The 23,792-nt window shown below is 44.3% G+C and overlaps 1 protein-coding gene across 1 annotated transcript in view; it reads right to left on the reverse strand.

Annotated features, from left to right (window-relative positions):
• Positions 1-21,497, reverse strand: part of cald1b (caldesmon 1b) — a gene marked incomplete at its 3' end in the record, with an annotated part of 39,171 nt that extends 17,674 nt beyond the window's left edge. The window contains exons 1-10 of the mRNA XM_084335280.1: positions 21,326-21,497; positions 20,746-20,850; positions 6,166-6,297; positions 5,115-5,508; positions 4,713-4,757; positions 4,048-4,620; positions 3,460-3,495; positions 3,296-3,363; positions 2,210-2,459; positions 1-46 (exon numbers count right to left, since the gene is read on the reverse strand). The exon at positions 1-46 is cut by the window's left edge and continues 86 nt beyond it. Of these exons, the coding sequence (XP_084191406.1) occupies positions 1-46; positions 2,210-2,459; positions 3,296-3,363; positions 3,460-3,495; positions 4,048-4,620; positions 4,713-4,757; positions 5,115-5,508; positions 6,166-6,297; positions 20,746-20,819 (1,618 nt within the window). The 5' untranslated portion in view covers positions 20,820-20,850; positions 21,326-21,497. The remainder of the gene's footprint in view (positions 47-2,209; positions 2,460-3,295; positions 3,364-3,459; positions 3,496-4,047; positions 4,621-4,712; positions 4,758-5,114; positions 5,509-6,165; positions 6,298-20,745; positions 20,851-21,325) is intronic.
• Positions 21,498-23,792: the final 2,295 nt, after the last annotated feature.

Genomic DNA, 23,792 nt, shown 5'->3' on the forward strand with positions numbered 1-23,792 from the left:
CCGCCCGCCTCCTCTCTATCTCCTCTCTCATCCTCTTCCTCTCCTCCTGTCAAAAGAAACACAACGGTTTTCTGTCACACTTTGCCACAAGGGACATTCTTTGGCGTCAAAGGTCAAGGACTATAGCTCATCTCGGCATGACTCTCTGGTCTCCTGAGGGAGTCTGAAGTCTGGTGAGTTTCTCGATTGAGCTGAAGCAACAGTTGTGATTGGAGGATCAAGAGAAACGGGCAGGGCAGACAGGTCAAGTCCGGTCCGTGGCTGACGCATGAGAGAAGGCCATGTAACGGGTCAAGCTCTATGCTCTGAGATTGCATTTCCATCCATTACACTTTCCGCCTACCTTTAGATGAGTTCTATAATTTGCAAGGATCCGTACAATATACAATAGTGTGATTGACACGTTTAATTCCTGAATGTGGTTAATAATGGTACATTCCTTTTCAGTTGAGTCATTCAAACTGGTGCTACTGTACTACTAAATAATACTTATATTATTTTCCATTAATATATTACTGTAAATAAACAATATTATATTATTGTTCCCTAAAAATGAGTTGAAGAATGTCAAATAATTAATTTGCACCATGTCTATGCAGCCTTGTTTATCCACTGTGTCCATGGAAACGACATTGAACGCAGCCATAATGGTATGGTTTCCTTACACAGAAAAGGTAGTCAGTTTATTTGTCTGATAACTACATCACTCCATAACTCATACATGTTCAAACAAGCTTAACCTTTGGTTATCTGTGATACTCTGTGATACCGATTTCAAACTAATTTGGTTGCAGATGTCCGGATTTTATACAAATGTTTGCTCTCTTGGGCAGAGCTGTTTAGCTGTACAGGCATAGATACAGCTCTATGTAGGAGTGTGCAGTTGAGTTGATGACTGAGATTCTATTTGTGAATGCTGATGTTCTATGTTTGATCACTATGGTTCTATGTTTGATCACTGATGTTCTATGTTTGGTCATAAGGTTCTATAATGATCACTGAGGTTCTATGTATGATCATTGAGGTTCTATGTATGATCACTGAGGTTCTATGTTTGGTCACTGAGGTTCTATAATGATCACTGAGGTTCTATGTTTGGTCACTGAGGTTCTATAATGATCACTGAGGTTCTATGTTTGGTCATTGAGGTTTGGTATGTTTGGTCAGATGTATGATCACTGAGGTTATATGTATGATCACTGAGGTTCTATGTATGATCACTGAGGTTCTATGTATGACCATTGAGGTTCTATGTTTGGTCATAAGGTTCTATGTATGACCATTGAGGTTCTATGTTTGGTCATAAGGTTCTATGTATGCACATTGATGTTCTATGTTTGGTCATAAGGTTCTATGTATGATCACTGAGGTTCTATGTTTGGTCATAAGGTTCTATGTATGATCACTGAGGTTCTATGTATGATCATTGAGGTTCTATGTTTGGTCATAAGGTTCTATGTTTGGTCATAAGGTTCTATGTATGATCACTGAGGTTCTATGTTTGGTCATACTTTTTATAATGCAGGACCTGTTCAGAGGTCTTTAATTGGCAATTATCCTCAATGTTAGCGGTTAGCACACACGGTTAGCACACACACACACCGGAACACACACACATTCATTGTTTTTTGTAGGATCGCCGATGCGATTCGTCTCTGCGCTTGACCCATCCCGTCGTCCTTCCCCCCAAGGGCAGCCGGGAGCAGACAGGCGTCGGCGAGGGCCGCGCCCGGGGACCAATCCAAGTGCTCCTGCCCGTCTTCGTCAAGGACGCCACAGCGTTAGCGATCAGTTGTTGTGCATGTTTTTCCATTGGGTTTATCTTATGGGGGGGGGAAACCCTTGCGAGCACGGGGAGAACATGCAAACTCCACACAGAAAGGCCTGGGAGATACCCCACCTGGGTACCTGGCATCATGGAAACCTGGTCCCCAAGCGGGAATCGAACCCTGGACCTTCTTGCTGTGAGGCGACAGTGTTAACCACTACACCACCGTTCTACACATACACGGTTCTATGTATGATCATTGAGGTTCTATGTTTGGTCATAAGGTTCTGTGTTTGGTCATAAGGTTCTATGTATGATCACTGATGTTCTATGTTTGGTCATACGGTTCTATGTATGATCATTGAGGTTCTATGTTTGGTCATAAGGTTCTATGTATGATCATTGAGGTTCTACGTTTACTTCTTGTCAGCTGCTCCTCACCTGTTCTTTGGCTTTCTTGTCTGTGATCTCCTGCTTCTTCTTGGCCTCCTCCTCCTCCAGGACCTTCTTCCTCCCCTCCCTCTTCTTCTTCAGCTCCTCCAGCTCGGCCTCGGCGTCCTGCTGCTTCAGCTTCATCTTCTCAAACTCCTCGCTCTCTGCGTCGTTTCTCCGACGCTTCAGTTCCTGCAGCTTCCGCTCTGCCTCCTGGCGCTCCAGGTCCTCCACCTTGGAGGAGCGCACGTTCTCACGGCTGGCGAGCACACAAATGGACAATGGCGTACATCACTAAGGCAAGCACAAACATGCATGAATAAATATACACATAAAACCTTCAAGATATACTTTACACATGGATACTTCAGTAATCAGATTACAATTGCTGATCTAGCGTGGTTCCTAGCTTTGGGAGAAAGTTTGATTGATTAGATTAGATTAGATTTGTCATTGTCATTATACAGTACAGTACAACGAAAAGAAGTTTGCATCCAACCACAAATGTAACAGTAAATTGCAACAGCAATATACAATGTACAGGTGATTGAACTGTGTACAAAATATACAAATTAGTACTACTGAGTGTAGTGCTAATCAGATATGTATGTACAGAGTATGTACAGTGATACAGGTATAAAGACAGTATGGTAGTAGTCATATTGGTCAGCAGCGTAACTAGTAAGAGAAGGATATGCACAGATATACATCTAGTATCTACAGATATATAAAATGATTATGTTCAGGTAAGTACAGACAGGCGTGGATAGATATAAATACGGTGAGAATAAATATATATATACGGTATATACAGCATTATTGTACATGCTATCATACAGAGCTATGGGTTATATGCAGGTATATTTAGACAAATATGTATATAATATGTATGTAATATAAATGTAAATAGCGGTATTCAACTATTCTAGACCAGAGGAATGGCATACAGTGAATTCCCAAGTTGAATTCCCCTTTACATCCAGACAAATGCAGCCACATGCAGGGAAGGATAAAAGTAATTTCAAAGGGGCAGGTTCAACACAAAAAGAAAAATGTCTGCTGACATAATGGAATGAGTTGTCTGCTAAGTCTTACCTGGAAGTCCTCTCTACTTTCTTCAGCTTGCTGTCAGTGAGAGTTCCATTCTGTTTGGTTGGTTCAACCTGGGAGAGGAAACAGATGTATTACACATTACACCACACAAATCCCACAACAATATCCAGGAATGTATTGCAACAAGATTCATCTTTTTAGTTTACCTTTTCCCTAACACCAGGTCTTTTTGGCTTCTCCTCCTTGTGCGCAAAGAAACAAAGGGGAGTGGATGAGTCAAACAGTGAAAAACAGAAGTCTCAGTGGAATCACACACAGCATCAAAGCCCGCAGAGAAGCCATAATGCACTGGTGTGTAGTGGAAGGCCTGGCAGTGAATGCAACACAGATGTCAGCCGAGAGACACCACACCACACTGTGAGAGCATTGTGACATGATCCTGGATACCGCCAGCTCCTCCATCCGTGTGGCAAGCAACACACTGACCACACTGTGATCGGTGACCACACACACCGCCAAGCATAATAGGAATGCACACATGTGCGCACACACACACACACACACACACACACACACACACACAAACAAAAAGTTCTGGATAACTCAAATGTGGCCCCCCTCAAAGTCACTTAATCTATTGGATTTTAGAATTCCGGAGAGATTCCTCTTACAACAAGTTTGTTGTGTATTGAAGTGCTTCACAGAGCGGGGCAGCAACATCTACGACTACATTTGAGTTATCCAGGGTTGTGAAGCGCCTTTTGGTGGAACAGCCTGAACATTCACAGTGATACCTCCTCTCTCTTTTTCTTGTCTTCTATCTCTTTCTTCGTCCGTTTATCCTCTTCTTCTCTCTTCTTCTTTTCTTCCATCTCTTTTTTCCGATTCTCCTCCTCCTCTTTCTTCTTCTTCTTCTTCTTCTCCTCCACCTCCTTCTTCTTCTGTTTCTCCTCCTCCTCTTTCTTCTTCTTCTCCTCCGCCTCCCTTTTCTTCTGTTTTTCCTCCTCCTCTTTCTTCTTCTTCTTCTCCCCCTCTATCTCCTTCTTCTTCTTCTGTTTTTCCTCCTCCTCTTTTTTCACCCGTTCCTCCTCCGCCTCCCTTTGCTGATTTTCTTCCTCCTCTTTCCTCTCCTTCTCTTCCGCCTCCCTTTGCCGTTGTTCTTCCATCTCTCCGTTCTGTCTCTCCTCCTCTTCTTTCCTCAGCTTCTCCTCCTGCTCCTTCTGTTGTCTCTCCTCCTCCTGTCTCCTCTTCTGTTCCTCCTCTTCTTCATCCATATCAGGGCAGGCTTCATCCTCGACGTCTTTCTGTCCTAAATCTGATTGTTCTACCTCTATGGCTGATGCTACTGGCTTCTCCTCAACTTCCTCCTATAAGATAAGGGCGCATTCGTTTTCTGTCAGTTTTCAGGAAATAAACTAGAACAAATGTTGGCCCTAATGGCCAGATTAGATGTTCATACCTCGTTTCTCATAGCCGATGTTGTTGTTTGCTCCTCAACAGGTTCCTGTGTGAAAAGGAGACTATTAGGCTACTCAAAACGAGAGAAATGCTGCATTTATTCTTCAGAAAGTTGTTGGGGGTCAGAAGGAAAAGACATTCAGCTTCATATTTTTCCCCCTCCATCTGTGGGATGTTTGCAAGCAGTATACGTGATAAGATAAGTGAATTGGACTGTCACGATTGTCGAATCAATGACAAAATAGGCGCAGTTCAGGAATACAATGACCCTCCACACAGCCTTTTGGGAACAGCTTGACATACAGCACTGTACATGTGAATGATGGGTGTGGGAAAATAACCGTGTCTTTCTGAAGTATAAATCATGTCACACTCCAGTCTCTCTGAACAGAGAAGATCTTACCTCCTTCTCCACCACCGCCTCTGTCTCAGGAACAGCTGCAGACTCCTCCACCGTTAACGCCTCTACCTTCTCCTCTTCCTTCTTGTCCTCCTCTGTCCTCCAGGAGTTGGTCTCGGTGGCCGTCACCTCCTCTTGGGCCGCTTGCTGCTCCTCCTCCTCCTCCTCCTCCTCCTCCTCCTCCGGGGCGGTGTCGGTGCCGTTGGTGGTGGTGGGATCTATCTCCTTCTGTCTGTCCACGGCCTCCTTCATCCTCTTCTGCCTGCGCTCCTCCCTCTTGGTCAGGCGGTCCAGCAAGACCTGGTCATCATCTCCACCTTCGCCACTGGGAGTGGGGGACTCCATATCCATCTCCCTTTCCATCTCCCTCTCCATTTCTGTCTCCGTCTCCGTCACACTGTAAGGACGTGGAACTTCACACTCACTCACACTCATTCACAATGGCCAATATTTCTCCCTTATTAGATTAGCCGTAATGATTCTTATAATGTAACATAGAAACCCATGGTTCCCACTGGAATGGAAAGTAGATTAATAGGATTCCTGCCAGGAAATGGCGAGTAAAAACAATGTTGAGGCCCTAATAATCAATGTCAAAACATTAATATTATGTGAAATATAAGTAAGTGTTTCACAATCTCAGAGAACTGTGTGTAACCTATTGTGGCTAATCTTCATTTCCCCCATAGGCTCCACCCATAATGGAAATACCCCCAGAACCAGAGGGGAGCACTTCTGAATGCTATGGATCTCCAATATTGTGTCCACATATGATGAGACCACATCTAGGTCTCTGACTGGATGTAACTACAGAGCTGTATAGTGTTGTGGGGATGCCCATCTCTTGGTAAGGTCTAGACATTGATGATGTTTCCTTGACAAGAATGAGAAAATGCAGTGCTCACAGGACAGCATCATGGCGATGCATGGACCAGGATGCTATTTAAGTGAATGAAAGGTTTAGAACGCTGGTCCCAGTGGTTGTTTACTTCCTGCGCCAGTGACCAAACCCTCGTTATGGAAGAACCCTGTCTATTGGTTGACTCCAATGCACCTGTTGGTGATGATGACGACATCACTGCCGCCAGACTCCTCCTGGTCCCTCATCTTCTTCCTCTCCTCCCGAGCCTGCCTCCTCTGCTCCCGCGCACCCTCCTCGTCATCATCGTTGGGAACACCTCCTATCCTGAAACATTACAGCAGGCACACGTGTTGAAACGCATGTCAGTTACAGGACCTTATCTATCGCTATAGGGAAGGGGTATGCCTCCCATTTTAATAATTTACATGTGTTTTTTCGTATGCCACATGACAGTTGAGTCAGTATTTTTGAACAAGCACCACTCTCTCCTAAAGTTATACATCAGAGAGAGAACCCTCTCACTGGAATGTAGAATCTGCTCCATAGACAACTCTAACTTGATGAAGCCATACAGTGTTTGTGTGAGCTCCTACACCCAAATGAGCCTTGCTAGAAGGTCTAACCCAGAATTAAAACCTTATTTGGGTGTAAGAGCTCACATTTTATGGCCTCATAATATCAGAGCCCCATTCATTGTCTATGCAGCAGCCTCAGGTTTTTGAAGGGCTCAGAGCGAGTTCTCTATTTGATTTCTAACTTTAGGAAACAGTGGTGCGTGTTCACAAATACTGACTGAACTGTCCTGGGGCAGAGGAAGAACATAATTATGAATTCTTAAAATGGGTGGCATTCCCCTTTAAGTGATAAGAGAGTACCTTATAATGTTGTCTACCACGGAACAATCATGTGAGTTTTCTTTATTGTACAGAGGGAGATTTGTATACACTTTAGAGATTAACCACAGAAATACTGTAGTGATTTATAGTATTTTTGTGGTTGTTTTATACACACTATAAATTAACCACAGAAATACTGTAGTGCTTTATGATATTTCTGTGGTTGTTCCATACACACTATAGATTTACCACAGAAATACTGTAGGGATTTATAGTATTTCTGTGGTTGTTTCATACACACTATAACAAAAAAAAACACACACAGGAATGCTATAGTTTTTTTCTTCATATGGGACATCTCAAGTTTCTTACACCCTGAGGCTAAAACGTAACGACCAAACATGGGGCAACAGAACATCATGTGAATCTCTCACACATGTGCATAATTCCAATTTGCAGACAAATACTTCCAACACACTCATGTTGAACCTGACAATATCATCTCAGCACAATGCACACTATACTACAGCACTACAGTATGGGTTTCTGGTCAGCCGTCCCTAAGAACACAATTGGCAGTGCTCAATAGCCGGTGGGGTATGAGGGGGGTCATTGCAACAGCGACTCCTACTGGTCGGTCGGGCGCCTCTTCAGCAGGGAGGGGATCTGGGGGGGATAACGTGAACCTCTGCTCACTCTCCACGTCCTTAAGCTCTCCCAGTGAAACGCCTAGCTGTCTACACCCTCCCCAGACCGACAGTAAGGTAGCAAAACGATTGGCATAATGACTAAATTGGGGGATGGAAGCAAGATAAAAAAATGTCAGTGTATTATTATATAAATATATATGTATTATCAAAAATATATATAATAATAAATACAGTAATAAAAAAAACTGAGGCCGCGACAGGTAACCAAAAGGTTGCTGGTTCAATCCATGACACCGACAGGTGTATTCTAGCTGTGAGCTGGTGACTGATCTCTGCCTGTCAAGTGCCCTTGAACAAGGCACTGAACCACTAAACTGCTCCAGGGGTGCTGTCCTGCAGGTGACCCTGTGCTTTGACCTCTCTGATGAAATGCACATGTGTGGGGAGGATTGTGTGTATGTGTAGCTAGGAGGGATATGTAAAAGACAACATTTTAATTGCAGAGTGTACATTTTGTGTAAAGTACTCTTCTCTTCTGAATGTTCCACGATCCAACAGCCACTCTGGCTTGGACAGTACCTAACTGCACAGCAAGAACCTGAAAGGCTATTCGCTCACAAACTATTAAAAGACGAATTAACATTCTTGTCAGTCAAACACTCAAGCATGTATTGCTGTACATAGCCAGGGCCCCAATCCAATATCCTCACCCACATATGGCTCATACTGTCTCAAGTTGACCTCTGGAGACATGGCAGAGATTGGAGATACCTCAGGAACAGTCTCATCATAACACACATGTGGGTCTGAGTCACAATGATAGAGGAGAAAGAAGCCTGAAAATGAGTAAACCCGTCAACATGGATTTGGCTACCCCTATGGAAAAGGATTTTAAAGAATCATATAGTTCTGCCCTCCAAAGCTTTATAAGAAACATACTGTCTGTCTGGGCGACTGGGTAGTGTAGAGGTCTAAGCAAACCCCGGTGTCAGCGGTAACTCCGGCTTTGCCAGTCGTCCCTACGAACAAAATTTTTGGCAGTGTTCACAGGAGGGAAGCCGGTGGGGTACGAGTCCTGGTCATCCTGGGGGAGTTAGTGTGAACCTCTGTGCATGTTACGCTCTCCCAGTGAAACTCCTAGCTGTCAGGTGAAACTCCTAGCTGTCAGGTGAAAAGAAGTGGCTGGCAACTCCACATGTATCGGAGGAGGCATACATTGGGGGATGGAGAGAAAAGTTAGAAAAAAATAAACATACTGTATATGTCTTCAGATACCATAACCTTACTGATCTTCAGATATCATAACCTTACTGATCTTCAGATATCATAACTTTACTGATCTTCAGATATCATAACATTACTGATCTTCAGATATCATAATCTTATGATCTTCAGATATCATAACCTTACTGATCTTCAGATATCATAACCTTACTGATCTTCAGATATCATAACTTTACTGATCTTCAGATATTATAACCTTACTGATCTTCAGATATCATAACTTTACTGATCTTCAGATATCATAACCTTACTGATCTTCAGATATCATAACTTTACTGATCTTCAGATATCATAACCTTACTGATCTTCAGATATCATAATAAGAACCAGAGAAAGAACCAGAGAAAGAACCAGCATAAAAACCAGAGAAAGAACCAGAGAAAGAACCAGAGAAACATCCCCCCCCCCCCCCCCCCCCCCTCCATCAGGTCTTTCTGTCCTCCACTCCTGAACATTGGTAAAACCAAGGAGCTGATCGTGGATTTTAGGAGAACACAGCAGGGGACACACACGCCACTGAGTATAAACTGGGCTACCGTGGACAGGGTGAGCAGCTTCAAGTACCTGGGGGTCCACATCTCAGAGGATCTGACATGGACAACTATAGATTCAGTCGTAAAGAAGGCGAAGCAGCGCCTCTACCACCTGAGACAGTTAAGGAAGTTCAGAGTATCGGGGAAGATACTCCAGTCCTTCTACTCCGGAGCTGTAGAGAGCATCTTGACTGGAAACATCACTGCCTGGTATGGAAACAGCACAGGACAAGAAGGCCCTATAGAGAGTGGTGCGCTCAGCTGAGCGCGCTATGGCTATTGCACTACCACCCCTGCAGGTCTTATATAACAAGAGGTGCAAATCCAGAGCCTGCAGAATAATGAAAGACCCTCACCACCCCAACAACAGCCTGTTGAAGCTGCTGCGGTCAGGCAAACGCCTGCAAACACCAGCAACTAGGACAGAGAGACTTCGGCTCAGCTTCTTCCCCCAGGCCATCAGAGTCTTGAACACTGAACTCTCCACACACACACGCACACATGAGCACACACACAACACAGACACTGTATACGCTCACACACTAGCAGTCACTTTAGCATGAACACACACACACACATGCTGCACACACTCACACTCAACGGTCACTTTACACAATGAAAGGTCACTTTAAAAACAAGAACGGGAGTGGTTCTTGTATAGTAAACAGATGGCTAGCAAGCTAGCATAAGGACACATAGTATAACTGTAGATTGTATAGTATAGCATGCATTGTATAGTAGTGTACATAAGACCCAGTGCCTCATCCGTAGCTAATCAGTGTATTGCACTATCGCAGGACCTTAGCATGTCTTACCATGCTTTTTGTAAACTTTATGTACATATACCTGTTATGTCTTATTCTTATTACTTGTATTATTGCACAAATGCCTTATTCTCATTCCTATTCTTATCATTGTATTATTGCACAATCGTTGCGGGCAAGACCCCCCGCATTTCACTGTATGCTTGTATGCCGTGACAAATAAAACTATTGACTTGACTTGACTCCTCCATCTTTCCTCCATCTTCCTCCTCTCCTCCTCCTCCTCCATCCTAACGCTGACCTTCCTCCCAGTATAAGACCACATCCGGGGCCAGGGCTGTGGTGGAGCGTGCCAGGGCTGCATCCCCCCTCAGTATTACCAGTCTTTATGAGGCGGGAGAGAGAGCTTGAAATGGCTCATTGATATAGAGCGCGGCTATGATTTCCCCCCATGCTCTTCCTGAATCCTCAACACAATGATTTACAGATGTTGCAGAGGGGAAGAACGGGATGGGACGGAACCACAAGAATCCTTTCCCTTCTCTGTGTAAAAGAAAAAAACAACAACCCCAACAACCCTGAAAAGAGACGGAAATCCTGCGGATCCTCAGGCAAGGCTTTTCCAAAATGGCACCGGTTGCCCTGAGAAACCGTTGGAAGGAAGTAATTCAATTAGATATTACTCCACCCGGGAGTTGGAGGGTCTGCAATAAAAGGGACCCATTGAAAGGTTACAGGCTGTTACAATAGCATGAAGGCTATAGCAGACTGACATGAAGCATATGGGTCGATGGAATGGAGGGGAAGAGAGAACAGGGGGGCCTACTCTGAGAGAGAGAGAGAGAGAGAGAGAGAGAGAGAGAGAGAGAGAGAGAGAGAGAGAGAGAGAGAGAGAGAGAGAGAGACCCTGGTTAAATACCCTACTCAAGTTGTCAGGCCCCTGGAACATTCCGAGCAGAATATCTCGCTCTGAAATAAAAATGGCAGTCAAAACATTCCAGCGTCTGCTGCAGAGCAGAGCAGAGAGGCTGGAGGGCCGGTGAGGCTACGTAGACACGGGGCAGGAAAGGCAGGGCTGGGAGGCCTGGAAGGGCTGTGCTGCAAAGGCTGTGAGAAAAGCGCTGGGCGCGCCCTTTTGACCCTGGCCAGGGGAAAGGCTGATGGGACCTCTGATAGGATATACTGTTCTGCACTGGATTTCTAATCTGAAAGCAAACAAACAGCACGGACTGTATGTGTTGAGTTGTGATTGATTGTATGAACCCTGCGACTCACCGGCTGACACAAAAGGCCAAAAGCTGATCCTCTACCCTCTTTGAATGTTGAATCATATTTCACTGCACAGTTGAATGAAAAGTGTATAAGGTTGTTGTGAGATGCAACATGCGGCCCTGTAACTAACGCACGTCTGGTGCGTTCTACGGGTAAAGTCCTCTCCTCCTTCCTGTAAGAACAAGCGAACAAATACGGACTGGGATGGAGATGGAGACACTTTCATATAAACCTGTTCCAACTGTACATATTTGCGCTGGTCCAGGCGTGTTTTAAATCATATTTCTTTTCTAAACTGTAAAGACAGACAAATTGGTTCTCTCTGCCCGTCGAGAGCTCAGGATCTGAGCCCATCAATTCCAATTAATGTTTTCCTTTGATCCATCCTGAGAGACCAACATCTGTTTTCACACATTTGGGCTTGGAGGGTATTTCACTGCAAGATGGAGACTCAACTCAACTGTGCTGCTATCCCAAGTCAAACGACAAGAACTCTAATTGATCTTATATTCTCCAATAGGAGATTAGATGTAATTACTATAGCTCAGACTCAAACAAAAGCCGCAAACTCAAACAAAAACAAAAGCACTAATTCCCCATCTACACATGTTAATTGTGGTGACTGTGATTTCTGAGCAGACTGTGATTCTTAACTATTGAAAACAGATTTTCTTTTTCTTTATTCTTATTTGTGTTTTGACCAATTTCAACTTGCCTGTAGCCTCGACAGCATTGTAAATGAGGAAAAGATCAATGTCTCTTTCGAGAATAAATAAATGAACTAAATATGACCTGCTATCTTTTCTCATCACAGTTCAATGCCTTGTTACAATGTCTGTTTTTTTGTAATTACACAGTCTGTTCATGTTTAGTGTGTGTTGACTGAATATTTATAGCTGTCTATGTTGGTGTTTTCTTTTTGCTTTTTTTTTTTTACTCAACATCAGTGGGCACTCACTAAGAACTTGGTATCTCATATGGCTTTATGCAACAGCGTCCAATGGGCTGTTGAGGTGGGGCATGAGGTCCAATGAGGTTAAGGTTAGTCTTTTAAAGATAAATTTTTTAGCGTTTATCGCTTTTTCATGGTCAGACATGACCGACAGATGAGGAGAGGATGAACGGGAGAAGAGGGGGAAGATATGCGACAAATGGGAGTCACCGGGAAGCGAACCCGGGACGGCCGCTTTGCGACGCAGCGCGATACATGGTGTGCTACTAGAGCGCCCCAAGGTTAAGGTTAGTCTAAGGTAGGGGTGGGTCTATACATTTACATGATATACCAAGTTTTTAGTCCCAACATCAGTGACCCACAATAGGTCCCAGGGTTTAGAAAGACCAAACCATAACCTGCAGGTCACTCGTTTGATTCCTATGAGAACCAGTGCATCCAACCATCTCAAAGTGTTCCCCTATACAATCAGCTGATTCTGTTTTCTGAACTCTCTGGTGAAATTATTACATGTCTCAGGATGATATTGAGAAGAACATTTCCCAAAGGAGATTAATAAGGAATTCATAGTATTCGATCACAGACATCTTGGTTGTCAATCACAGGTGTTTGTAATCAAATAGCAGGTATCATTGACAACCGTGGCCAGGGTGGCATTGCGCCATATTGGGTCGCATAGAACGTCATGAGAATGTTACAAATAGGTAACGTTACTGGTAAACAATTAATCAACACAGAGAGAGAGAGATGATCATACAGAGAGCAGGGGATAAAGGGGGAGGGAGAGAAACAGACAGACAGACAGACAGACAGACAGACAGACAGACAGACAGACAGACAGACAGACAGACAGACAGACAGACAGACAGACAGACAGACAGACAGACAGACAGACAGACAGACAGACAGACAGACAGACAGACCAACGAGCATCGACGGGGCACCGGTTGAGAGAGTGAACAGTTTTAAGTACCTCGGAGTCCACATATCCGAGGACTTGACATGGACCACACACATTGACAGTGTTGTGAAGAAGGCACGGCAACGCCTCTACTTCCTCAGGCGCCTAAGGAAGTTCCAAGTCAGTCAGAAGATCCTTAAGAACTTCTACTCATGTACAATAGAGAGCATCCTGACTGGCAATATCACCTCCTGGTTTTGGAATAGCACCTCACAAGACCGTAGCAGACTACAGAGAGTGGCCCGTTCAGCCGAACGCACAATTGGAGGGGGGCTTCCCATTCTCCAGAACATTTACAACAAGCGGTGCATGGGTAAGGCTAAGATAATTATCAAAGACTCCAGCCACCCAAACAACTGCCTCTTTGAACTGCTGCGGTCAGGCAAGCGATACCGGAGTCTCATGGCAAGCACAGAAAGACTCAGAAGAAGCTTCTATCCCCAGCAGTGATGCCACAGATTACTTGTAAAAGTAATACTGATTACTGATTACTCCTTTAAAAAGTAATCCAAGTTACTTTACTGATTACTTGATTATCAGAGTAACTTAGTTACTTTGAAAGTAACTAGGTTACGAAGTCGTCGTCGTTCCCCCAACAGTTTTTTTTAAACGCTTTATTGAAAGTGCATAAATTGTTTTTAACTTGTTTCTCTGCACATAACGTAAATTGTTAAACTAGTGCTTCAGCTTCTGTACCATCAAGTATGGTAAAGCAACAGTCTATGATGCTCACAGCATTAGAGCAGCCAGCCAGTGGTTTTACAAAACCAGTGTATCCATTCACATCTAACAAATGCAGGCTGAACTATTCAATTATATCAACTGTAACTATTAAATTGTTTTTATAAATGTCTCTCTATAAACATACAATCAGTCTCTCTTTAACATGTAAATTAACTGTAAATCTGGCAAATAAGAGCTTTTGCTCTGCCACCATCAAATATATATTAATCAATAGGGAAAGAAACAATCTCTCTTTTTTTTTTGATCCACTTTTTCTCCCATTTTTCTATATTTTCTTCCCATCCCAATTTCGTATCATCCAATTCAACCCTCCCCTGTCACGAACGCTGTTTCTTGCCTCCCACAAGCCGGCTGCAATGTGGACTAAGTCATACATAGCACAAGTCCCCTCCGGTACTTGAGGTAACAGCAGTCGCATCTTTTCACCTGCGCAGCTCGATCTCTCAGTGTCGAGGAGTAACGCGTGGGAGGCTCACGCTGCCCCCGACACTTCCTGATTCTACTGCGCAGGCGCACCAACCGACTTGTAGGAGTCGCTTGTTTACAACGCCCGATCCCCACCCTTCAGTTTCCCTCCCCGTAATACGGCCAATGTGTATTACTGCGGACGACCAGCTAAACTGAAAACAATGTGGAGAGCTGGATTCGAACACGCGAATCCTAGCGTCTCCACACTGGTGGCGAGTGCCTTGCCCACTACACCACCTAGCCGCCCTTAAACAATCTCTCTCTTTTGCTGTTTGGCTGGCCTCCGAGTCCTCCTGTACCTAGTCGAAGCGTCGTAGTGTTGTGATTCCAGATGCTTTCAATGCAATTGGATGTGCTGTTTTTAGCGGTAGACAGTATTTTGACTTTTTAGACAAGCGTTTTGGGGTGGAATTCTCAGACGAATGCAACGGAGCCCTGCTGTCACACGATTGGCGCATATGTCACATGACGTGCTGTGAAGACCCGCCCTACTCTGCCTCTGATTCGCAGACTGTGGATGGGGAATGTGATTGGGCCAAAGCAGAGTCACTCACAGACAGAGAGTCCAGTCACGCCGCGGGACACATTCTTGTGTAACCCTTTCACTGCCACACCACGTCACTCCCAAATAAGAAAAACAGCTCAAAAATGTATTTTTGACTGTCGAAAACGAAATAAAATACTGCATTCCGCCTGCATTATGAATTTATGATGAGATAGTAACGAAATAGTAACGCACAGCCACTTGGACAAGTACAGATTACTGGCTTTTAAAGATTAACGCGTTAGATTACTATTTTCGGGGAAAAGTAATCAGATTACAATAACGCGTTACTTAGTAACGCGTTACCGGCATCACTGATCCCCAGGCCATCAGGATGCTCAATGAACAATAACACTATGTAACAACCACCAAATGCACTCACAGCACACACATCCACACACACACACTCACTTTAAACAAACAACTCACTGCAGCACCCACTTTACACACTTTAGAACACCTAAACACACTTTATATTTATTGGTAAAGAATTTGCATTACAACCCATACCTCATTACACCTTACTGTAAATTGTACCTAAATTGTACCTCATCCCATTTCTCCTTTGCACTATATAGTATATTGTATATTAGTATATTGTATAGTATATTGTATGGTAACTCAGTTACTTCTACTCTGCATTGAACATTGTACATATGTACATACTGAACACTTGTGTCTACGTACGTGACTTCTATTTTATACTTGCTATACTTATTTTATTTTATACTTATCTATTTTTGTCTAGCACAGTCTCTGGAGCGTAACAGAAAGAAGCATTTTGTATAAAAGTATTCTGTACTTCTGTATGACAACTAATAAAGAAACTTGAACTTGAACTTGAACAGACAGACAGACAACAGACAGAGGGAGACAGAAATCCAACCAGCAGCACAGCCAATCTGTAAACAGAGTGATGGGCCTCATCAAACCTTCATCGCCTGAGCTCCTTCCAAGTCCTTCTGCTCCTCTGCTCTGCTCTGCTCTGCCCTGCTCTGCTCTGTTCTGCTCTGCTCTGCTCTGCTCTGCTCTGTTCTGCTCTGCTCTGTTCTGCTCTGCCCTGCTCTGCTCTGTTCTGTTCTGTTCTGTTCTGTTCTGATGAATGAATGAATGAATGAATGAATGAAAACTTTATTTAACAGATTGCAGAATGGGTACAATACAGTACGGCTCAATACATACAATTGTTAAGGGGATGCAGACCTGAGAAAGACGTTTGTCTTGTTTCCATCAGGGTCCCCCATTTTCAATTCATATAGACATTTATGACATACACAACATACATGACATTTATGGCATAGGGACATATAGGTATTTAGTACTGATACATTTGTGACATAGGCGGTATTCAAATATACAGTACTGTTACCCCTAGATCCTGACAGTCAAGTCAAGTCAAGAGTTTTAATTGTCACGGCATACAGGTATACAATGAAATGCGGGTGGTCTTGCCCGCAACGATGTGCAATACAGTGGTACATATAATAGAATCAAAAGAAGAAACAACATTGTGCAGTAACAGATAGCAGGTAACATGGAGTGACATCTCGGTATCTGTACATAGTTATTTACAGCGCATGTGTGACATGCTAGTTAGCTTTGGTAGTGCAATACACTGTTCCTGTTATTCTAATTTAAAGTGTCCTTTCCTTTGGCCATAAGTGTGCGTGTGTGCGACATGAGTGTGTGCCCGCTCATGTTAAAGTGTTAAGTGGCTGCTCGTGTGTGAGCGTGCACAGTGTGCGTGTCGTGTGTGTGTTCATGTGTGCTTGTGTGTGGACAGTTCAATGTTCTGAGCACTCAATGTACATTGTTCATGGCTCTGATGGCCTGGGGGAAGAAGCTGAGCCTAAGCCGCTCTGTCCTAGTAGCTGGGATTTGCAGGCGTCTGCCTGACCTCAGCAGCTGAAACAGGCTGTTATTGGGGTGGTGAGGGTCTTTCATTATCCTGCAGGCTCTGGACAGAGTATATACATATGATGGGGAGGGGACTGTACATTAGGATGGGGTGGGTGGGTGGGAGGGAAATATACATACGGCGGGGAGGGAATATATACATGCAGTGGGGAGGAGACTGTCTATTAGGAGGTGGTCTGTTCTGTTCTGCTCTGCTCTGTTCTGCTCTGCTCTGTTCTGCTCTGCTCTGTTCTGCTCTGCTCTGTTCTGCTCTGTTCTGCCCTGCTCTGCTCTGTTCTGCTCTGTTCTGCTCTGTTCTGCTCTGCTCTGCTCTGCTCTGTTCTGCTCTGCTCTGCTCTGCTCTGTTCTGTTCTGTTCTGTTCTGCTCTGTTCTGGTCTGCTCTGCTCTGTTCTGCTCTGTTCTGCTTTGTTCTGCTCTGCTCTGCCCTGCTCTGTTCTGCTTTGTTCTGCTCTGTTCTGCTCTGTTCTGTTCTGTTCTGCTCTGCTCTGCTCTGTTCTGCTCTGCTCTGCTCTGCTCTGCTCTGCTCTGCTCTGCTCTGCTCTGTTCTGATTTGTTCTGTTCTGCTCTGCTCTGTTCTGATTTGTTCTGCTCTGCTCTGCTCTGCTCTGTTCTGCTCTGTTCTGTTCTGTTCTGTTCTGTTCTGTTCTGTTCTGATTTGTTCTGTTCTGCTCTGCTCTGTTCTGCTCTGCTCTGCTCTGCTCTGCTCTGTTCTGCTCTGTTCTGCTCTGCTCTGCTCTGTTCTGTTCTGTTCTGTTCTGATTTGTTCTGTTCTGCTCTGTTCTGTTCTGCTCTGTTCTGTTCTGATTTGTTCTGTTCTGTTCTGCTCTGTTCTGCTGTGTTCTGTTCTGCTTTGTTCTGCTCTACTCTGTTCTGTTCTGTTCTGCTCTGCTCTGTTCTGTTATGTTCTGCTCTGTTCTGTTCTGTTCTGTTCTGTTCTGTTCTGTTCTGCTCTGCTCTACTCTGCTCTGCTCTGTTCTGTTCTGTTCTGCTCTGCTCTGCTCTACTCTACTCTACTCTACTCTACTCTACTCTACTCTACTCTACTCTGTTCTGTTCTGTTCTGTTCTGTTCTGTTCTGCTCTGTTCTGTTCTGTTCTGTTCTGTTCTGTTCTGCTCTGCTCTGCTCTGCTCTACTCTACTCTACTCTACTCTACTCTGTTCTACTCTGTTCTGTTCTGTTCTGTTCTGTTCTGTTCTGTTCTGTTCTGTTCTGTTCTGTTCTGTTCTGTTCTGTTCTGTTCTGTTCTGCTCTGTTCTGTTCTGCTCCGCTCTGCCCTTCTCTACTCTGTTCTGTTCTGCTCTGTTCTGCTCTGCTCTGCTCTGCTCTGTTCTGCTCTACTCTGTTCTGTTCTGCTCTGTTCTGTTCTGCTTACACACACACACACACACACACACACACACACACACACACACACACACACACACACACACACACACACACACACACACACACACACACACACACACACACACACACACACGCACACACACACACACACACACGCACACACACACACACACACACACACACATACTTGAACATTCCATCATGCAAACAAGCATGAACACCCAGATATACCCCCGCTACACACACACACACACACACATACACACGCACACACAGAATAGGCCTTGATGACTCTCCATCTGCCTCCAAGCCCTTATAAGGATAATAGATGACGATAGGAACACGAAGGGTGGGAGGGCTAGTGAAGAGAAAATCCTTGGCTATGATTCCATAAATGTCTTCCCTAAAACACCTCACATGTGGCTCAATGTAGTTCAATGTACTTGCACCTGTAGAAGGATAATTCTACAAAAAACGATTTAGGCTTAAGAATAGTCTGATTATATGAAATGTGTAAATATAGCATCTCCAATCCGGTGGGGACTGTAACGGAATCTGTGAGCTCACCAACACAAGCACTGGCATGCCTGCCCCTTTCTACACCACTACACAACCCAACATGGGCAGCAAGGGACCATCTACTCTCACCACTAAACAACTCAACATGGGCAGCAAGGGAGGGGCGGCTGAGTGGCGCAGTGGGCAAGGCGCTCGCCACTAATGCAGGAGATGCTGGTATCGAGCCCAGCTCTCGGCGTTGCTACCGGCTTGGCCGGCCGTCATACTAACACAATTGGCAGTGTTAGAGGGTGGGAAAGCCGGTGGGTGGGGATTGGACGTTGTGGACAGCGACTCCTACAGGTCGGTTGGGTGACGCCGGTGCGGCGGAAACAGGAAGTATCGGGGGCAGCGTGAGCCTCCCACGCGTTACTCCTCGCCACTGAGAGTTCGAGCTGCTGCGGTGAAAAGATGCGACAGGCTGCCTCCTCGTGTACCGGAGGGGACATGTGATGCAAGGCTTCTATCCTCACTACAGTCGACCAGTGGGAGGCATAGTCTAGCAACATTCAAGACAGGGGAGGGAAGAATTGGAAACACGAAATTGGGATGGGAAAAAAAGATAGAAAATGGGGAGAAAAAGTGGATAAAAAAAAAAAAAAACATGGGCAGCAAGGGACCATCTACTGTCACCACTAAGCAACTCAACATGGGCAGCAAGCGACCATCTACTCTCACCACTAAGCAACTCAACATGGGCAGCAAGCGACCATCTACTCTCACCACTAAGCAACTCAACATGGGCAGCAAGCGACCATCTACTCTCACCACTAAGCAACTCAACATGGGCAGCAAGCGACCATCTACTCTCACCACTAAGCAACTCAACATGGGCAGCAAGCGACCATCTACTCTCACCACTAAACAACTCAACATGGGCAGCAAGCGACCATCTACTCTCACCACTAAGCAACTCAACATGGGCAGCAAGCGACCATCTACTGTCAGTGTTGAAGACTAAGTAAATGGCTTTAGACTGACCTTCCTAAGAGCATCCTCCCACGCATGTGCTTACTGTAATACTTGTGTGTGTGTGTGTGTGTGTGTGTGTGTGTGTGTGTGTGTGTGTGTGTGTGTGTGTGTGTGTGTGTGTGTGTGTGTGTGTGTGTGTGTGTGTGTGTGTGTGTGTGTGTGTGTGTGTGTGTGTGTGTGTGTGTGTGTGTGTGTGTGTGTGTGTGTGTGTGTGTGTGTGTGTGTGTGTGTGTGTGTGTGTGTGTGTGTGTGTGTGTGTGTGTGTGTGTGTGTGTGTGTGTGTGTGTGTGTGTGTGTGTGTGTGTGTGTGTGTGTGTGTGTGTGCGTGCGTGCGTGTGTGTGTGCACAGGTGAACTTGTGGACCTACTACATTTCAACAGGATATAGACGGTTTCAACTTGACAACATAAACATTCTAAATGGAAGTTTACTTCCTGTGGTAGCATTTGCTAATATCAATAACTAACAGGAAACAAACATGGGTCAAAGCTGTTCCCTAGCAACAGCATTCCAGTGAAACAGTCTACACTGTACTTCCACATAGGAGAACACCCACCTAAATGACCTATCTCAAGCTCCGCCCTCTTTCCTTAATAATCCAATCATAACTGTTGCTTCCCTCGGACGTCAGAGGTTGTGATTGGAGGATCAAGAAACGAGGGCGGGGTTTGAGATAGGACAATTGTTATCCCTCATTTAAAGAATGAACAGAGTAGCAGAGTAGCAGAGTGACACTGGAACATTCCTGAGATCCCATCCACTGCTCACTGTTCTCTCTGTGTGTGTGTGTGTGTGTGTGTGTGTGTGTGTGTGTGTGTGTGTGTGTGTGTGTGTGTGTGTGTGTGTGTGTGTGTGTGTGTGTGTGTGTGTGTGTGTGTGTGTGTGTGTGTGTGTGTGTGTGTGTGTGTGTGTGTGTGTGTGTGTGTGTGTGTGTGTGTGAGTGTGTGAGTGTACATTGGACCACTCACTTGTCTGAGTCGAGGCGCATCTGTTCTCTCCTCTGCCTCCTCTGCTCCATGCGGCGGTCAAAGTTGTCATCCATGATGCTCGAAGGTTCTCCTGTAGTGTTCACACTGAAACACATACACGCTAGTCAACCTTCTGTGGTGTCATATACCGTGGTCACTTGCTATGAGTGAAAGAAGTAAGTGCTGAGTACTGTGGTGCTATATAATCAGTCAATCAATCAGTCTGTCTGTCAGTCAGACCTTCCCTGGTGATATGAAGCCTAAATGTTACTACATTATTCACGCATATCTTTTGATTTCATCACAAAGTAGCGTGACCTGTCATTTTATATCAACGCATCACTCCATTTCTTCCAATTAGCTCACATTATTCCAGTGAATGGAGAAATCAGCAGTTTAGGATCAACTTAATTCTCATCATCATGCTAATATCACAGCTCTGAGATGCTGTAATGACACACTGGGAAACCATGGCAAAGCCAAGAAGCAAAGACATCACTAGGTTGAGATCTGGAGCTCCCAAGGCAGCATTATAACAAAGGTATATAAAAACAACAGAGTGTCCCCTGGTTTACAATACCTTAGCAGTGAAGTGAAGTTTAGTCCATGGGCAGCACCCCTCTCTCTTTTCTCCCTACTCTACTTCTACAGTCTGGTTTATATCCCAGCCCTGCTGCTGCACAAAGAATTCCTCCTTGCTCTTTCAGCAGCTTTAACTACCAGAAAAGGCAAAGCCTGCCTCTTCTCTCTCTCTCCCTTTCCACCGCTTTCTCGCTCAACCTCCCTCCTCCTCCTCCTCCTCCTCCTCCTCCTCCTCCACCTCCTCCTCCTCCTCCTCTTCTGCCTGACTCCCTCTCCCTCCCTTCTCCCTCACATCAGCTCAGACAGGCTCCCTGAAACTATTTTCTCTCGTTCTATCTTTTCCCTCGTTCACGTGCTTAACGGTTCTTCCTCTCTCTCTCTTTCTCCATCTACCGTGGGGCTTTTTTGTGTAACAAACTATACAATTTTGTTTTGACACAACATTTTTATATTTCTCTTTCCTTCTGTTCAAACTCCATTTCAAACTCGACCTACTATACCTGTACCTTCGTCTCTCCTCCTCCAACTTTCTCTCCCTCCCTCTCTATTTGTTTACAGAACTGTCACTTGTTAGCTAAACTGTGCAGGGGCCAGAATCTGCCACTACAGGTATACATCATCTGGATTACTCCCTTGGTCGAGCTGGATGCCCACAGATGCTCTGGGTGGCCAAAGCGACCAAATAATCTCACTTGCAGTATAGAGAGTGGACAGGCGTAGGAACGGTTGGGTACTGAAAAATCATATCTATCAGTGTCATACCAATTTTGGGATCAATAGTGATCATTATCACAATGTAAAAAAAACTACCAAATGTTGTATTCCTCATAGCAATTGAGGACATCAATTCAGTGTGGTCTGATTCTATATAGAAAAGCAGACGTCAAAAGAGAAAATAACTCTTTTGCATAATACAACTCGTAGTCGATTAATAGTCACTTTGGCAGTTATGCAAAAGCACCTTTTTAAATCTCATACGTATGCATAACTCATTCAGCATGGACGAAAATAAAAGTGTAGAAATCAACTAATTGACTAGATTCTTGGTTGACTAACACCAAACCGAGCGATAAATCCGTTCATTGACTACGAGGGAGCAGCCCGATAACATGTGCTTTCATTCAGCAAAGAAAAGTGTATGAAAATCTCTGGTTTTAGAACAGCGATCCCCAGCCCCCAGGCGATAGGTAACTGGATGGAGATACTGTATGGAGATATGCTCCCGACAAACCCCACTGATTCATCAAAATACACTCGGTATTTCCCTCCCTCCCTCTTGTTTTGCACAGTTCCGTTACAACTCTATGATACTGTATCCTCCCAGTGTCAGGCATGAAAAGCAAATCCATCACAGATGTGGTGTTGTACATAAAAGGATAATACTGGTCTAAATGCTGCCAAAGTACATTATCTACAAACCAATTTACGTTTACAGCCACCAATCTGCATCCCAACCTGTCTTTGATACAGTGATAAAAAAAAACTGTATTGGGGTTTAAACTGGCAGGGGGTAATTTATTGAAGCTTTGTGAGTTATGTAATACAGTAAGGCCATAAAACCCTGTGCCAAGTCACTAACTCCAAACCTCACTAATATAGTAATCACTACTAATATAGAGGTGATTGATTGATGAGATATTAAAAAGCCGGTTCTCAGACTTCTGAAGGATTAACCAAGTGAAAGAGTATAGGATCACTATCCATTAAGAAAAGGTTCTGGTAGCACCAGACAGGCTAAAGACTCCCAACATTATTTAGTGTGCAAGTTGCGTGGAAGTTCAAGCAACTATCGATGATGAAAAAACTCAAATAAATCTGATTCACACATGGCCAGTTGCAGATTACATTACATTACATTACATTACATTACATTACATTACATTACATGATTACACCATCCAGCCGTAAGTCTGTGTGACTGACTGCAGAGCTAGTTTCTTCAGCAAACAGATACAGTATTCTGCAATATCACAATAAAGGGTAACTACAAAAAAAAATACTGTAATATAAAACAATAATAAAATAATTAATAAAAAAAGGTGATTACAGAAAGGCTGGAAATTCTTTTCCTTTTTTTCAGTCTCACTTAAAGGACGGAGGAAAATTAGATCCCCGACCAAAACAACCCACTTCTGACCCTTGACTCAGCACATCTAAGGAAAATAAATCACAAGTGTTTGTGTGTACTTTCTGTTTCCTGTGCATGTTTGAACACAACCCACATCGCCCCACGCTAAGCGTTTGAGAGAAGAGGATTATTTCAGATGATTTACAATTGCATTTACGTTCAAATGATATAATACTACAAAATCATGAATCAAAGAAAACAGCAATTTAATCAGATTTTGTATGCCAAGAATTATGCTACCTTGGCTGAAGGCTGCTGGCCTGATCTATTTGGTGGTTCCATAATACTAAGTGTGCTAAGTGGTGCTCACAAAGCAAAGTCAGCAGAGCCAGTTGTC

This window comes from Notolepis coatsorum (assembly GCF_963971535.1).
Source record: "Notolepis coatsorum genome assembly, chromosome: 18".
NCBI lineage: Eukaryota > Metazoa > Chordata > Actinopteri > Aulopiformes > Paralepididae > Notolepis > Notolepis coatsorum.